Source organism: Patagioenas fasciata, chromosome 5 (assembly GCF_037038585.1).
Source record: "Patagioenas fasciata isolate bPatFas1 chromosome 5, bPatFas1.hap1, whole genome shotgun sequence".
NCBI lineage: Eukaryota > Metazoa > Chordata > Aves > Columbiformes > Columbidae > Patagioenas > Patagioenas fasciata.
The window spans coordinates 33,511,106-33,528,399 of NC_092524.1; the positions used below are offsets into that span (position 1 = coordinate 33,511,106).

General features: G+C 44.8%; 1 protein-coding gene across 2 annotated transcripts in view; it reads left to right on the forward strand.

Annotated features, from left to right (window-relative positions):
- Positions 1–268: 268 nt before the first annotated feature.
- The window catches only part of LOC136102613 (deubiquitinase DESI2-like), a 62,321-nt gene continuing 45,295 nt past the window's right edge, over positions 269–17,294 (forward strand). For both annotated transcript variants that reach the window (XR_011739353.1, XM_065839825.2), the window contains exon 1: positions 269–1,699. Coding sequence is in view for 1 of the 2 variants with exons in the window: in XM_065839825.2 (XP_065695897.1) it covers positions 1,661–1,699 (39 nt within the window). In the remaining variant the exon portion in view is untranslated. The remainder of the gene's footprint in view (positions 1,700–17,294) is intronic.

Here is a 17,294-nt window from a genome sequence, read left to right on the forward strand (position 1 = left end):
TTTTTTTTTTTTTTTTTTTTTTCCCTGGGGGGCGCGGGAGGCTCTTTCAGAAAATCTGTCTGAATGTTTGAGGTCAGCGTGCTAATTCCCACACCAACGCAAATCTCTAGGTGCAGGAGCCCCCTGCCCCGCTCTCACTCCCCAGCTGCACCCTTTCCCAGCTCCATCACACAGAGACCCTGCTCTCCCTTTAAGGGCAGAGGAGGAGCAAAAGGAAGATGAATTTACCGCAGTGGATTTTATAATTGACATCCAGGTCAGATGGGAGTGTTTGCTGGCAAGATATGGCAGAGCCGCGCGAACCCAAGACGAGTGTAGAGTAGCTCCAGGACGGAAGAAACTCCAGACCCTGCTGCTGCCAGAAGTGAAACTACTCGCCCTGCCCAGTTGCTCTGTCCCTTCCCCGCCCTCCCGCCGTGTGCCATGCAGAAATTCATCCAGCCAGCAGAGGACGGGGTAGGTCCCCCCGGCTGTCAGTCAGCAAGGGCTGCCCGGCTCGGGACGAGCGGATCCTAAAATAAGGACTGACCCTCACGGAGAGCAGAGCACGCATACCTGGGGGTGCCCAGCCCCGGCCCTGCACCGTGCCTGGACGCATCGCCTGCTCGGCATCTTCCTCCCGGCGCTGGGAAATCCCGCGCTACCTCCCGCGGAGAACTGCCCGCTAACTTGGGCGCCGACGCCAGGTCTGCCTGCAGGGCTGTGGGCAGCATGGGGGTTACAGCATCCCGCCTCTGCCCTGGGGGCAGCCAGCCGCTTCCTCTTCCCCCTCTCACCGTCGAGCCCCGCGCTGGAGCCCCCCTGGCACAGCCTCTTCGCGATGTTCTGCCAGAGCCGGAGAGCCCTTCCCGCAGCGCCTGAGCACCGCGGCGGCTCCCGGCGGCCGAGCCCCAGCCCCGCGGACGGTTCCGGGCGAGCCGAGCCGCAGGACCGCGGACAGCTCCCGGCTGCCGGCCGTGCGAGCCCTGAGTGCCGGTGGTTCGAGAAGCAGAACCGCGGACAGCTCCCGGCTGCCGGGCGTGCGAGCCCCGGGGACGGCTCCCGGCTGCCTGCGGGCTCGGGCCGGGCGCGGGGTGCCGGGTGCCGCCGGGCTCTACCCGCGGAAGGGACACCGGCGCCCCGTTCCGGACCTGCTTCGTTCCTTGGTGTCCCGCTTTATTGCGTGTTGCGGGCAGCCCTCTGCTATAGCAGCACGCCGCTCTGCCGAGGAGGACACCGAGAGAACAGCCCCCCCTCACGACCACCCGCCTCTCTCACGGAGCCAGAAGAGGGCTTATCTCTGGGCTCGGAGTCTGTCTTCTGTGGATCGGGATTTACAAGGCTGGACGGTGCCTGGTTGCAGTGGTGTGTGTCTACAGACCCCGAGGTGCACTACAGAGTTAGAAAGAAACGTTGGATCTGTCACGCAGTGGAGGGGTAAAATAAACCCTATACAACCAGCAAACCCAGCCCAAGCCTTCCTGCCTCCCTGCAACCAACTTTACTCCCCCCAACCGCGAGAATTCCCTCCTCTCCTCCTCCCTCCACACTCCTTCCTCCGGAGACTGTAGGATGAGGCATTTCCTTCTATCTGTCTCAGGGTAAAAGCATACCCTGGGGGCAGCAACACACATCTGGCAGGGACTGAAACGTTTTCATCCAGCCTCTACTGCAATCAACAATGGCAAATGAACCAGTGATTTTGAATGTTTATGACATGGTGAGTATGAAACAGTACTGATTGGGGGCGGGGGGAGGAAGGGGAGTGAGGCCGGGTGGGAGTTGGTGCTTTGAGACAGGCATTGCACGAAGAAGAGCCAAGCACTGATCCCCAGAGAGGCTGATCCCCACCCCCTCCCAAACTCCTCATCCAAGCATGTCATGTTCTGGCTGTCAGAGATGATGCTGACCCTGGCCTTTGAAACGTTTAGCATATTGAGCTGAATTACAGGTAGAGCTGTGCTCAATTTTCTGCAGGATGTTTCAGGAGCAGAACTGGGTGAGAAGAAGACTTTTTAATTTCCAGTGTCCCAGTTAAGGAAGGAGATGTGATCACCTCTCTCTTTGTTGGAGCTAATTGTCCTTTAATTTTGTGTGAGCAAGCACTGCCAGGCTGTGGGGAAGGGGTCAGGATTTCATCCACGGAGGAGAAGCAACTGTAGAATTGCAGTAAGCACATAGTTTCTAGGTCAGTAATCTGGATCAGTTCCTCTTATGAATAAGATTGTAGTTAATTATTTTCTCTGAAGGTTAATTGCAATGACAGGAGTAAGAAATTGTCTGAACTGGTGAAGTTTCAGCAGAGGGAGGAGCGCAGGGACATGCTCGTTGACAATGTTTCCTGAAAGTTAATGGTGTAGCAAGTAGCTTTCCTTGCCTTCTTCTTGCAAGGGGGAATGTGAATGGGAATTATCTGTGCTAACAAATCAGAAGATCCAAATCCTAGCCTTGGCACAAGCCCCCAAAGAGAAGATTGCTTGGCAAAACTTGTTTGCTTTCTGGTTCAACAGAATTTTAGGTTCAGACAAGGAATATTTTGATGATGATGTACTTTCTCTCAATTTTTTGTTTATAAAGTCATTATTAAAAGAAAAAAAAAAGTTGTCAGATATTCCAAAAATTTAGTGAACTTTTTGCTGGGAAAAATATAAAGTTATGGGGCCCAGGTGCTGGCTGAGCTCTAAATATCTAGCTCAAACCTTTAAGATTATGGCACACATTTGCTTTTTGTCATCAGGCAGTGACAAATTTCAACAGGAAGCTCACGGAATAGTGTGGGTTTCCCTGTTGGGGGAATCCAGAGAATAGACACCAAAGAGATTAGTAGTGGGTTGCTGTAAATGTCAAACACACAAGAGTTTCTCATTAATACTTTGAGGAAGATAAAGGGGTTGTGTTTATTAGAGCCACTGTCTTCCTTGCAATTTTTTTTAGTTTGTTCTGCAGCAAATTGTGGTCTGAACTTTGCTCTCTCAGCCACTGTTGAGCTGTCCCAAATCAGTGAATATTTTGCTATTGAGCTGCAGAGATCTGGATACTGGATGGACATGGTTTTTGCCTTTTTTGTGTGTATGATTGACACCAAAGATGAGTCCCAAAGGAATTATGGGAGAAGGGACTTGTTTTTCACGATCACTGTGTTCTGAGATGGACACCCAGACACAGTGAACTGAATTGAGGTCATCAGTTTAATTCAGACTGAGTGATTTTTGCTGCTCAGCAAGCCATTAAAACCTTAATGTGTGAGTACTAACTCCATGGGTTAACTACTCTGTACACAGGAACCGTTCTATTTTCATATAGCATCCGTTGGACTACCACTGAGTCACCTCTAGTTGAAGTCCTACATTATGATTAGCAAGGCTACATGCTTTTCCATTGCTGCTATGATTTTAATGCCATGGAGTTTGGAATGTAGCCATGCAAAATCTGCACTTGGTTACACTATGGTGGGGAATTGCGGGGGAACTGGGAAATGAGCACATTTGCTTGAATGACTGCTGGAAAACTAGCCTCAATGAAAAAAAAAAAAAGACAGCTGGGTATAACAGTTAACTGTATGTAAAGCTCTGCTTTCTTTAAAAGGAACATGACCCCTCTATGGCATCTGGAAGCACTTACACTGCAGGAAAACTTACCCCTAGGGCAGAAGTTCAATTATGGGCTTTGTTCAGCTATGAAATACCCACTCTGTGTAGTCTTGTGTATTCAAAGATTATAGTCCTTTTACCCATTGGATATATACCAGGCTTCTTTAGGAAAAAAAGTGCTTCTATTTAATGAGGTGTTTTGCACAAATAGAGGAAGCAGGTAGATCTATTTGTAGATTTATTTTCTTCAGTATAAAGGAATTGAGCAAAAATCACTGGGTATTCCAGGTGTTCAGAATAATGTCATCAAAAGCAAGTTCCTACCACCCCTACCATACAGGGTGATTATGTCCTTTTTAAAATCTCTTGTTAAAGAGTTTGTACACACTTGTGCACTTGCAAAACAGACAAGGCAGGAGAACTTTGCTGATCAATGAGGACAGGATACTGAACTCTGATTTAAGGTGTAAGTGTAAACACAGAATAACAACAGAGACAGGGGGTTGATCATGGATGAATCTCCCACTCTGAACCTGTCTCTCGCATGGACTTACTCTAAGCCAACAGCTGTTTGGAGACCTGCATGAAATAACTGGATCTGTAAAATTTATGACAGAGTTTGCTCTGATCAGTCAGTTATCACTTTGCTTTCAGAGGGATAAATGAAATTCCTCTTCATAGCTTGCAGCTGTCTTCCTCCACTCCACCTTAATAAGCTGTTTATCGTGCATCAGTTCTTACTTAGATCACAGGGTTACTTTCTTCAGCCAAAATATCTTCCTGTTTCCTTATTGCTTTAAGCCTTTGTGGCTTACTTTAGAATAATTGACTTTATCACTGTACATTAATAAATGTTGCCCACTTAAACCAAACAGAAAAGTAACTGCAATTATTGCTTAGGTTTAAATCTTTAGCAAGCAAGCTAAACACATTCCACTAAAAACAATTTGCTTGTCAGGGATTCAAGCTGGGGGCTCTCATAATATTTTCAAGCTTATTGCATAGCACATTCATGCTATTAACTTAAAAGCAGAGATATTCATATCACTGCTGTCCGTCTTTTATGGTTGTCCTGAATTTCCACTGTCTTTGCAACTGATAACATACAAAACTGACATTTTGATCTACTGGTATTTTTGCTTACTATTTATGCCAGGGAAATTGAGTCCCTGGGATGTGCTGCAGAGGAGAATGAGAGCCCTGGTCAGCAGGGAGCAATGATGTAGGGTCTGCTTGGATGGGAGGGGTGACTCTTTCTCAGCTTTGTCCCACTGTTATTTCATTGATTCCACTTACATTACCTGTCATCCTCTCTAGACTGAATGAGGGGGAAATAAGATTCAAGACACTGTAGAGGCACTAGCTCTGAGATTTTCCACTGTGACTTCCAGCTTAAGAGAGGTAGCCAAAATGTAATTATTTTAAATGATTCTCCCATATTCTTTCATTTTTTTAATATAATTTAAATAATTTGCCAGCTAAATGGCTGAAGGGCAATGGCTCATGGCAAAGGGTGGCCCTGCAGGTAAGTGTTTGGTGTCTCTCTTGCTTCACTGATCAGTGGGTGATGGTGTAGTTGACGTGATTTCTCCATCACACCACGAAGTTGCCCTGACAGGAAAACAAACACAGTAGCATTCTTGTCTCCACAGCAGTGATAAAAGCCTCTGTTTTGTGTTTGTGATATTACAAGGAGAAGCCTGTGTTGAAGTAGGGGTGGGCTTTGGTCTGAGGATATAAAAGCTTATAGTCATGTGTGTTGTTTCTAGAAGTTCTAGAAACATGAATCTCACTCCTGATTTTTATTGATGCAGCGGATCAGAGCATCCTGGCAGGCTGCATCTGCGCAAAGGGTGGCACTTCTGGGGAGGGAGAGAAGGAGGAAGGTGGTGTTACAAACTATAAAGGTTTGTAATGAGTTTATATTCCTTCATGAGAGAGGAGAAATAGTTTCAGTTGTACCACCAAGAAACACTGACCATGCTCTGTGTCTCAAATCAGCTTGTGGTCTCCCAGCAAAGGCTGATCAGAAGATGATTGCAGCCTGTGAGTAGCCAGGTAGGGAGAAGAGCTCTGATGAGGTTCTTTCCATCTGGCTCTACAAGTGTCTGTCATCTTACAGTTGCTTCTATGTAGAGCCAGGCTTGGGGATTGAGGGCTGGTAGAAGGGTGCTGGTTCAAGAAGGAGAAATTGCAAGAAGCATTTTGGCTATTCTGTCAGTCCCAGGAGGGAGGTAAGTCAGATTTTTGGACAAGCAGTTGAGATGTGGGAACCTATATGTGGGATTCTGCAGCAGACCCTGGGATAGGGTGAAAGTTGAGTTTTGTTTATATGTTCTGAGAAAAGGATTGTGAGAGGGTCTGTGTGTGAAGAGGACACACCAGCTACCTGTGAGGTAAGGGATAAAACTAGAGGGGTCTTTATGGCCACAGAATAAACGCTTAAAACTTTAGTACTTCAAGTCAACTTCTCTGATACAAAATAGTATTATGGAGGTAGAAGTTACTTTTCCTTTTGCACTTTTCAGCTGTCATTTTCGCCATTTTGCTTTAACATCCATTGCTTGCATGACCTGTGTGTGCCATTGAAAACCAGCACAGATTTAGCATCCTAGTATCATTTTTGGCTTCCTGTGCAAGTGGAAAAGAGTGAGACTCTTGGCCACTATAATTAAATGATTGAGACTGAAGGAATAGAGGTAGTTTGTACCTCTATCTTCATTATGTAAGGAGCATTTGAGCAACAGGATTGCAATCACTTTATTCTGTGAAGTAATTTTTTTAAGCACTGACTACATCATGTAACATTTTATTGTCTCTCTGGAGGAAAGAATACTCACTAGAAAATTCTCAACATGTTTGTGATTGCTGTTAGTAGAGGTCTCAGATGATCTCAGCTCTGTTAGTCAAAAGAGTGAGAAATCCTGTTGTAGGCGGTGGTCCCATCTCTGCAGTATTCGTTACTTGTTTGTGAGCTACTGTGTGTGGAGAAGTACAGCATCACCTGACCATGGTATTCCAGGAAACCACATGGAAAGCAAGGGAACTTTTTTGTCAAGTAGGTTGGTAACTGTGGAGTTTCTTGCTGCAATGAGCTGAAGGGATGCTCTAAGTCAATACAGCAACTTGTGGTCTTAAAAGATTAAGTGATAGTCACTAGCATGTCGTCTTTCTTTTTTCTTCATATTTGGGTCAAACTGAATGAATTCAACAGAGAGCAAAATGCAAAATATTGCCTTCTGGAGACTTTAATCAAATTCTGGCAACTGCTCATATATATATACATATATATATATATATATATAAGTTGTTCTGAAACAAAATCACCACTTTTTAAAACACACCAAATGAAGTGTTTTGACTTTTCCCTAAAATATTTGCCAGTCATCTCTGGCCAAAACTGTTTGCCAAATCTGAATCATTTCAGTTCTCCAAAACACACTGTTAACTCAAAAGTTTGCCATGTTCTTGGAAGGGCTTCGTAGGTGTGTAATATTCTTGTTTATTCTTTGGTCGCTCTCAAAGTTCATAAGAATTCCCTCTTCCATGAGTAAGACCTGGCTAAGGAAGATCTGGGATGTTTTATCTTCTTCACAGGCTTGTTGTGGGGGTAAGGTCAAAACTAAATCCTTAAATTTCTGAAGGAAAGGGGGAAGATTTTGGCCTTGGAATTTTACTTTAACACTGACTCTTCATTTATCTAGAGCCTTATTCATTTTGCTGTGTTCAAACCATAACAAGTACAGTGTGCTGGGTAACAAAACAGAGTGGTGAGATAGCAGGTGCCTGGTGTCTCATAGTGGGTTTCCCCACAGTGTGATAATATGTCCTACCTAAGTGCTAAACTTTGTTTCTAAGGTAGTTGAACATAGTGACATAGGGCTAATCACAGGCAATAATGTGAGGGATCAGGTAGGTCTCGGATGCTTGTTTTCTGTGCCTTCCTAGATCATTTAATTGGCCTTCTGTGCTGTTTGGTTTGGTGTGTTTACTGCTTGTGTTTTTGTTTTGTTTTGTTTCTGGTTTTTTGATTGAGTTTAGACTGTTAAACTATGCTTATGCTGCATAATAGGTCTGGGGTTCATAATCACTCAGGTAAAGTAATGGTCCCACTGCAAAATTTGTAACAGTAGTATCATACTATGATACTTGTTATTGTGGGCCCAAAAATGCTCTGGAAGACTCCTGGTTAGAGGCCAAAGTTAGAGACCCGTTAGAGCAGTGCTGCGAATGAGACGGTGCAGAGAAAGCTGCTCTCAGTGTGTGTCAGCAGAGTCCTGAGCCCAAGAGATGAGAGGGCTATCCAGACCGCTTTGCTTTTCTTGGTTGCAGCAGTTCCCAGTGCAAATGTTCTTGACTTAGAAAAAATAATAATAGATTTTAAAAATGTGTATGGAAAATTTGATAGCAGTATATCAGAGTTTTCAAATAAATCAGGCTGAGCAGCCTGGCAGTGCATGCAGGTGAGGACAACTTGCTTTGTTTCTGCTTTTCTTTTCCTCCTAGTCTGCATGAGTTTTATTTGAGTGACAACAGGCTGATCTCAGGCAGGTCAGTCACAGCCTTGCCCTGCTTGAACTCGGCAGCAGAGGGAAAAGGAAAGCAGCCTGGTGATGCAGAGCACTGTGTCATAGTCAGTGCCTGGTTCAGGCCTGTGACAAAATGAGGAAATGAAACTAGACATCACTTCTCTCATATCTTTGGAGAGAGAAAATCAATTGGAGGAAGAAAAGATATAAGAACTAATACACTGAGCTGCAGCTGAGTTCATTTCTTCAAGAAGAAGGAATCCAAACATGGCATCAGATCTAAACCAATGAAGAAGCTAAAGAGTAAGTGCCATGGCCTGGGTTAATAAGTCCAGTGATGAAGTGTACCCATTTATGCATAATAAATGGATTTTTGTTGTCTTAGCAACAGCCTGGAGATGTATCATCCATCAGGGAAACAGTCTGTTTTGATAATGTCAGAGTGACAAGCTGGCTACCTGTCCATGTTACTGCTGATCTTCTCCACCACTGCAGTTCTTTAGCTCACTGCTCTGTGCTTATGCATGAGAGATGTTCAGAGCTGTCAGCTGTACACAGGGCATTGCTATCTCCAGCTACAGCATCCATCCCATCAGCAAGCTCATTGAACCTGTGCTCTGTTGCCCAGTGGACTGACTTGAACTGACCCATCCACGGCAGTGTGGGAGTTCTCGATTCTGCTAGTCCTGCATGTGTTAGGAAAACTGCTCCACAACATGCTCTGCTTTACACCAGCAAATACAGTAAACCCTTATGAGTGAGGGGAACCTAGGAAAGCTAATGCAGTGGTAAAAAATGTGTGAACTCTGGTGCTGGAGCAAAGCTTCCCAGGTCCTGTTATTAGCCCAGTTATCTTGGGTTTGATCCTGCAGATATCAATCTGAATTAGAGTCTCTAAAGTACTCACTTCAGGGCAGCCGGAAGTCCTGCAGAGTCAGGAGTCTTACGGCAGGATTTCAGGTGTAAGCCCAGAGGCTTAAGGTAAGGTCAGGTCTAACCTACAGCTACAGAAAACTTTTGCTGCTACTGGAAGCTGTCATTGAACCCCATCTACAGGCAAAGTCACAATCCCCTGGCCTGTCTCTGAGCAGCTCTGAGAAAAATAATTGTTTCCTTTTGAAACCATATGGAAGCTGTTTTCCAGTGAATTTTCTCTGGTGCTTTTTGGGGTTTCCTCAAACAAGAAGGCAGACTCCTTTTAGAACATGACACTTCTGTCAGCAAGATTTAGCCTCTGGCTCCTTAGGCTGTCAAAGTTCCTAATGTCACTTTGCTATTCTTTAAAACAAACAAACAAAACCCAAAACCGAACAAAACCCTCTTAGTATTGATGGAAGATGATGTGTTGACAATACTGGAGACTGTCACTCTCCTACCAAATAGATTTATGCTGTGGTAGCAAAGCAAGATCCCTCTGCCTTTGTACCTCCTTCCTGATTTATAGGGTGAGCAGCTGTGGTGTCGTGGCTCAGCTGGTCATCCAGCTTCCTATGGAGGCAGCCCACAGGGACCAGTTATGCAGGTGGTGGGAGCTTCTGCTGTGGGGAGCTGAGCACTAGTGATGGGAATGGTGCTGCTAAGTTGGAACAGCTGTCAGATCCATTTCTAAGTGTTATGATGGGCAGGTATATAGTTGTGCATTAGTGCAATGGACTGAATTTAAATGTGTGTCCTAGGGCCAAAAGCTATGTTAAGTGACCTGGGTTGCCCTTGTTCTAATTCTCTGTTTGTTTCAGTCTTTTTTGTTCCTGTCATTATGCCAAGATGACGTAGCTGAAGCTGGGGAGGGAGACAGAGAGCAATCAATACATAAAACCTATATTTCTGCTGGGGAAAAGAAGAAGCAAAATTCACAAGTCTGATGATTCTTTCTCTAGCAAATTGACTCAAACTGTTAGGAAATAAGTAAATTTTTGATACCATTCTAGATAAACACTGAATGTTCTTGAATATGAAAGATCAAGAGGAGTTAAAGCAGATATCTCCTTACTTCAGAGCTTTATCTAATCAGCATGTGAGTCTGTGAGACTTTTCCTCTCAGAGCAAAATATGAGGCTATGTCCTAAGAGTGGAAAATTGTTTTAATTGGAAACTTAGTTTTTCAACAATTAATCTTAAGGTGTCTGGAAAAGCAATGATAAGAAAAAATACTTTGGCTTACAAATTATCTGTGATAGATACGAATGCTTATCTGCAGAAGCAAGTGTAAGATGCTAGAAATGCTGAAAGCATTTCAGTCAGTTTAGTAAGTGCCTCCATCATATGGGTCAACATATGAGTCGAATGCCATGTGACTACCGATAGATCCACATGTCTGGGACATGGATGATCTGGTGCAGTGTGAACTCTGTCAGTAACACAGTTTGCCAAACCTTCAACCATGGACCTATTACTGTGCTTTCCATGCAGTCTTACTTCAACCCACAAGGAACTGTCAACCCCTTTGCTGTTCTCTTCAATATCTTCTGCTAGTGATTAATTTATACTGAATACTGATAGAAGGAAAAAAGCTTCCTAGATGCTGATTGCTGCCTCGGGATTTAGAGTGCATGAGGAGCCCAGTGTTGCTTTTTAGAGTGAATTATAGGCTTTGCCATAGGTTAGCTTTCCCTACATACATGGTGTACTTCTAGACATATGTTCTTGGGTCATCTGTGTATGTTACTCAGTTTGGGATTACTTGGAGCAGATGATTTTGTAATTGCTCTGTATTTGTCATTTTCCCCTGCTCTGGGTTAGCCTGGTGAGTGTGAAAAGTGACAGAAAGAGAGGACCAAGAGGTTAAGCATGTGACAAATCTGATAAGTCATTACCTCTGTCATTAAGCTGCACTTTTAGGCAGCACTTGGGGAAGAGACTCAGCAGGTTTCTTTTGGTTGCTTAAGAAGAGGCCTAGGCTGTACATATTTCCAGGCACGGCTGAGGTGCTTTCTTAGCACATTGCTTGTCTAGAAAATGAAAAGCTTCATTCAGCTGCTGAAGAACAGACACCAAGGGCAGTTTTAGGATATCCATCTGACCTCTGGCTTCCTCTCAGGGAAGGTCCAGGTCTCTTCCCTCATAGATCCTGTTTCGTAGCTATCAACTTTGTGGAGATGTCTTGAATATTTTAGGGCATTTGAGATGGCATGACATGCCCAGAGGTTCTGACATGAGTGGTACTTATGTGCTAGGGGAGGATCAGTAGTAGTTCTGCATTTGAATTCTACCATCTAGTGTGCTGATGCATTTGGAGTGACAGAGACCTGGTTAAAATCCCTGAGGGACTCGAAGACAACTGCCCCATCACGCAGGTCTGCCAAAGAAGCAGACAGCAAGAAACTCTGGAGTTGGTTGTTCTGGGCCTCTTGTGTCAAAGCATTTAGTTTGTGTTTAAAATACGTATCAGAAGAGTGTATGTTTCCAGTGGATCCTAGCTGTTTCACGAAGCTGTCCAGGCTAGAGCCAGGCTATATATTCACACTTGTTCTCTGGCCCACTGAAAGTGTATTTTGCATGAAAGGAATCTTTTCCTTACTTTATATGAAAGAAAACTGCTTCACCACAAAGGACTGAGAAGGCCTCACTCCAGGTAGACTAAGAAAGGGTGACCAGGCTGCTTCCCTCTGAGGCAGGTGGAAAGCCATATCCCCTCTGGCAGGCTGAGGTGGTTAGAAAGTTGGCCCGTACTGCCCTGGAGAAGCATCTGGACTCCTGGTTATCAAGTACAAGCAGAAAGAACTTGTTCTTCCTGATAAGCAGAGCCCAGTGTACCTCTTCCCTCCTCCTATTGATTTGTTTCTATTCAGGGCCTTTTTAGACAGATGTCAGGCTTTTGTTGCCCTGAGAAGATCTGCCTTCTCCTCCTTAGCTGGCTAGCTAACCTGGAGAGTCAATTATTTGGGCAGCTGTTTTTCTGAGTCTGTCCCAGCACTAACAATACATAGGCTAGTGCATCTTTAGAGTATGCCTGTGTTGGAGGCATTGTGGAAAGGCAGTATTGGAGGTTTCCAAATCTGTGCAGGCCAGAGCTAAAAATGCATGTCCTGAGCCGAAATCCACCCACCATCTGTCTCCAGTTCTGACATTCATTGTTCTTGATTGCAGTGCCATTTGCTGTGCCCTTGTTAACGCTAATTTTTATGGATGCTTGTTATCCAAGGCAGCTGCCTGTCTTCTCTTTGGCAGTTGTTTGGGATGTGGAGTAGACCTCTTCTATTTTCTGCTGCTGGAGTACTGTGCCTCTTGTGCTTGCTACTGCAAGAATATTGGGGGCCAATGCATTGAGGAACAGGTTGTACTGAACTGAAACAGAACAGATTCATACCAGTGTAAGCCAAGAAGAAACAGATCAGAGAGAAAGGGGCAAACTCAATGGGTCCATTTCAAGCTCAGGTGTTTTTGGGAAGAGAAGAAAGGAAGTGCTACGAATCCTGTCTTCTCCTGTGTGTCTCATAAGCAAAAGAGAGCTGTGACTTCTGCTAAGCAAAAGCCTCTTGAGGGATAAACAAATGTAAACCATGTGGATCCATGCAAATTTTGCTGGGTTTTATTGTCTGGGCTAAATTCTGTCTCCTTCCTTGGGCAGAGTGCTGCTGGCAGGAGATGCTCTGCATCTTGGTAGCCAGAGGCCTTGGCAAAGCCAGTCAAGCAGGCAGCACACCCCATGTGGGGCAAGGGAGGACAGAAAGGAGATCGTCTCAGCACCCTGTTAATTGGATTAATCACATGTCCCCCTGACTGCTGAGCATACTCTTCTGTCCTGTAAATTCAGGCAGAGCTAATGGGAGGGAACACTTCATCTGAGAGGCAAGAGAAAAGGGGTATGAGGAGGGTGAGACTCCTCCTTTCTTTCACAATCTTCAACTCCACAGAATCAAATAGAACTTGAACTTTTTCAACACTCTTTAAAACATCCTCTACTTCTGAGAGAAAGGCAAGGAAGCAGGAAGCAAGTTGGAGTAAAAGTGACATTCTGTCTTCCCGTTTCATCCCTGCAGTAAAGTTTTGCTAGTAGGCTGTGGCTGTGGCTTTTTAAGTGCTGTTTGTAAATGTTATTGAAATGCTTCAAGAATTGCCTTCGTCATGTGTAATTACTTTAAGACGTGCAGTTCAGTGCCTATTGCAGCTGCTGTTTTAGATAATCCTGATATAGTTAAAGCTTTTGCTGGATCAAACGAATTTATGCAGATGGAGATTTTAAAGTTGTCGTAAAAAACAATTTTATAGTTTCTAAAATATCAGGTGCTTAACAATCCTGTACTTGGTACTTCTGAACTCAAATTCTACTTCTCATACCCACAGGACTTGGAAGCATGTTTCCAGCTGTCTGTTACCTCTCATGAGGTTTCAGAGGTGCCTCATTTAAGCTGATATTAAGTCTATTAAATACATGAATGCAGCTTCTAATGATGCATCTCATTTAGGTGAGTTGTCATCAGGAACTGGCAAGGATCATTGCTGCTCTGGTCCCCAAGTGACTAAGGCAGTGAAAGCCACCTGGAGAAGTGCAGGATAATACCTTCTTCTGTATTGGGAAACAAAAGGCAAGGTACCTCAAAAAGGCTGCTGACTTCCAGGGACACACCAACCTTGTCACCTTCTCGCCCTACCACCTCCCATCCCTCCCTCCTGCAAAGTGCAGCCTCAGCTCCTAGAGCTTGCAGAGGGGAGGCATCTGTGCTTGGGCATTTGGTGTCTCCAGCCAATTAATTATTAATCATCACAATATCCCTTACGTCAAGCATCTGTACTACCCGTGAAGTACGGAGAACTGTTTTGTCAGTTGAGTCATAAAGGTTTTAGTTCCCTGCCACTCATTATTTGTAAAGTGCTGCTAGCAGGGGCAATGAAGGTGTGAATTGGGAAACCAAAAGAGAAAGTTAAGCTTGTATCATGGATCCTGCAACAGTACTGGTGCTGTACCATTGGGTATGTTCAGAACAGTAATGCTACTGCAGTGTAGGTATATTGCCCATTATGAGCATCTACTAGGAAAAACAGTTAAGTATTTAGCTCCCCTGAAAGATACCAGGAGGGCTCTTAAATCCTGGGGGGCACAACTAATTTCCTGTGACTCAGCTGGCTGTTGTACCTCCATTTGGGATGCTGCTGCTTACCATTGCTCAAGAAACAAGGAGATGCATGAGCTTGTGTGGGGCTCTAGGGCTTGCCTGCTCTCTGTATGCAGGTTGTAGGGTAGTCTAAAAGAGTGAGATTGAGCAGAGACAGACCAGAGTGTAGGCAAGAAAGAAGAAGAAAATCACTCAGCTTGTATCAAGGCACTTCTTACTTTTGGGAGTATTCAGACATGAGAACCTGACCAGCTCCTTCTAGCTGGAACTATTCTAGTGACAATGGACAGCACTGGCACTTTATTTCTGGTGTAGTTTTGATAACATAAATTGAAGCAGATCTGAAAACAAACTAAAATCCTGGCCATTTTCCACATGTCTGTAGAGCAGTTTTTACAAGGAATAAATGTTTCCTTCTGCCTGTCTGCAGAAGTAGCATTTTAAATAATGTCACACTCTCAGGATCACCCAAATAAAAATATAGGTCCTGAAGCCTCTCTTACCAACATGGCACAAGATACCTTCACTAAACTATGCTGTGAAGCCTGCAGCTGGCACTCATCACAGTGATAGCTCTCACTAAGCACTGCCAGCCTCTGTGCCCTTTGCAGAAGGTTTTTAGGGTACTCAAAGGATCTGTCTAGCAAGAGCATGTCTCTAATAAGTTGCTGAGGCTTACAACTGGAGGCAATATTACACTTTCCTGCCACCATTGAAAATCCTACTGTGGGAAGCTTGGATGATGCAGGTAAGTGAATCCATTAAAACAGGATCATACACATGACAACCTGTGGTCTTTAGTGTCCCTATGACATGACTAGGTACTGAGGTACTTCTGCGTTCTCCCCCACCCTTCCTTCTATCCCAGGATGTCTTCATGCAGAGTGAAAGAATTGATGGTGGATCTGACAGGATGCTTTTTTGTCTCAGTAAATTGATGATATTAGATAATAGATCATCACTAATGAGCATGGCTAGGGTCAGGCTCAGTCTTATTTCATTCTCTACTAAGACAGCATGATTGTAAGAGACCAATTCTTATTTAAGTGTAATAATAGATGGAGATAGGGCTTTTTGTGTTTGGTTTTACTTTTTTGTTTCCTCCTCATTTCAGTTCAAACATAACATTGTGTTCAATGACACCACAATGTTTTGTGAAAAGTACAAGTGCTTTGAACATGTGGGAATCAAAAAGCTCTAAATAGATTATGTAATGCTGCCAACAAAGCATGTCCTTGGACCCTAGCCGAGAACAACCAAGCCTTCATTTTGAGTAAAGCACTGGATTTTTAGAAAAAGAAATACCAAAACTTTAGTCCTAGATTCCACCTCAGTCATCCTCAGTCACTTCAGCCTCTTTGCCTTGGGTTGTCTCACCTGTAAGAAGGGAAAGAGTGCTCCTGTTAGGGTAGGAGGAGATGCTTGGGAGGTTAAAACCCTAACTGCTTTTTGGCAGCTGAAGTGTAACTGCCTGGGTTGCTGTGACTTCCAGAGGACTGGGAGGCAGCAGCAGGGTTTCTGGGTGGTGGGCTGGGGAGAAGCAGCCACATGTTGGTGCAGCACCTGCATGGCCTGCGCCCAGTTGAGCACCTGCCCTGTTGCAGCCTCACGCCTGCTGCCTCAGCAGCTCTCCCTGGCCCTCCTGTCAATCAAGAGGTGGTGGTCTCCCTCCTTTTCCCACCAGAGCCTGCCTGGGGAGGGTGGGAAGGCTCTGCAAGCCCCCACACCTGCACCTGGCCTTGGCTTTTACTGCCCTTTGACCGCATATGGCAGATGAAGTACTTAGAGGCAGCTGCTATTTCTGTCATTACCATACAGACTTCCTAGAAGAAAACTGCTGGCTTTTTGACAGCTGAAATCTGATTCAGAGGAAGCTTTTTACTTCAGTATATACCAAAGCAAGGGGAGGGTGAAGTAAGGGGGAGGGAAAGACAGCATTCAATTTGTTATTCATTTAATCCTGTCAGGAAAGCCCAAGTAACTCGAGATGACGGCATGCAAATTGCAGACTTGCATGCTGCAGCGCAGTAGATATTGTTCAAGGGGCTGCGGATGCAGAAGCAGTGGATAAGAAAACACGGCATGCAGCCCCCTTGTGCTGTGTTGCTTCTACCAGGGTACATTAGCTCCCGCTGAGCAGTTCTGGGCTCTGGAGCCTGCTGATGGTATTTGCCAGTTTAAAGCAAATTTGAGTATCTCTGTGTTGTGCTGCTCTTGCAGGCACTGTAACAGGAGGGCACCCAAGAGGTCTATTTAGCCTTCTGCCCCAGTGCATGATCCTTTCTCAGTCTTCTCCAGTGTACTTCCCAGTATGTCTCTGGATAAGGAAAAGACTATTATTCCCACTCTGCAGCTGAGGCACTGGCATGCAGAGAGGCTGACTCATCTGATTCTGGGACATGAGAAAATAGAAAGAAGCTGCATCAGGGGAAGTTCAGATTGGACATTAGGAAAAAGCTCTTCACTGAGAGAGTGGTCGTCACTGGAGCAGGCTCTCCAGGGAAGTGGTTATGGCACCAAGCCTGTCAGAGTTCAAGCAGTATCTGGATGATACTCTTAGTCCTATGGTTTAGTTTTAGATAGTCCTGTGGTTTAGTTTTAGATAGTCTTATGAAGAGCAGGGAGTTGGACTCAATGATCCATATGGGTCCCTTCCAACTTGACATATTCTGTGATTAGGTGCCTTGTTGTTGTGTCATCTCTTGGGTTTTTGTGTTGAGTTATGTTCCTCTTCTTCAGCTGTGGCTGCTGAAAATACTCTGATTTCTTTTTAAGGACTGTGATAGATGTTTCAAAGCAGAGCGTTTTTACCTGTGCTCCCCTTTGATGGAGTTCAGATCGCTTCCAGTGCTGGAGGAACTGTAGGTCAGAAGCACTCTCCCAGCCTCAGTCTTCTTGAAATTAAATTGCAGGCTCTCCGTTGCTATCATTATTTCCAATTTGAAAGAAAACTCCTAGGATTTCATGTCGTACTGTGACACCAACTGAATCAAAGATAGCTGTTCCCAAACCAATTAATTTACAGAGCAGCTCTGGTAATATAATTCAAGAGGCTTCCCGAAAAGATATCTACAAGGCTAGATGAGCCAGAACATGAAGGATTAATGCCCCCCCTTGTTTCCCATGACTCTGTACAAGCCTTG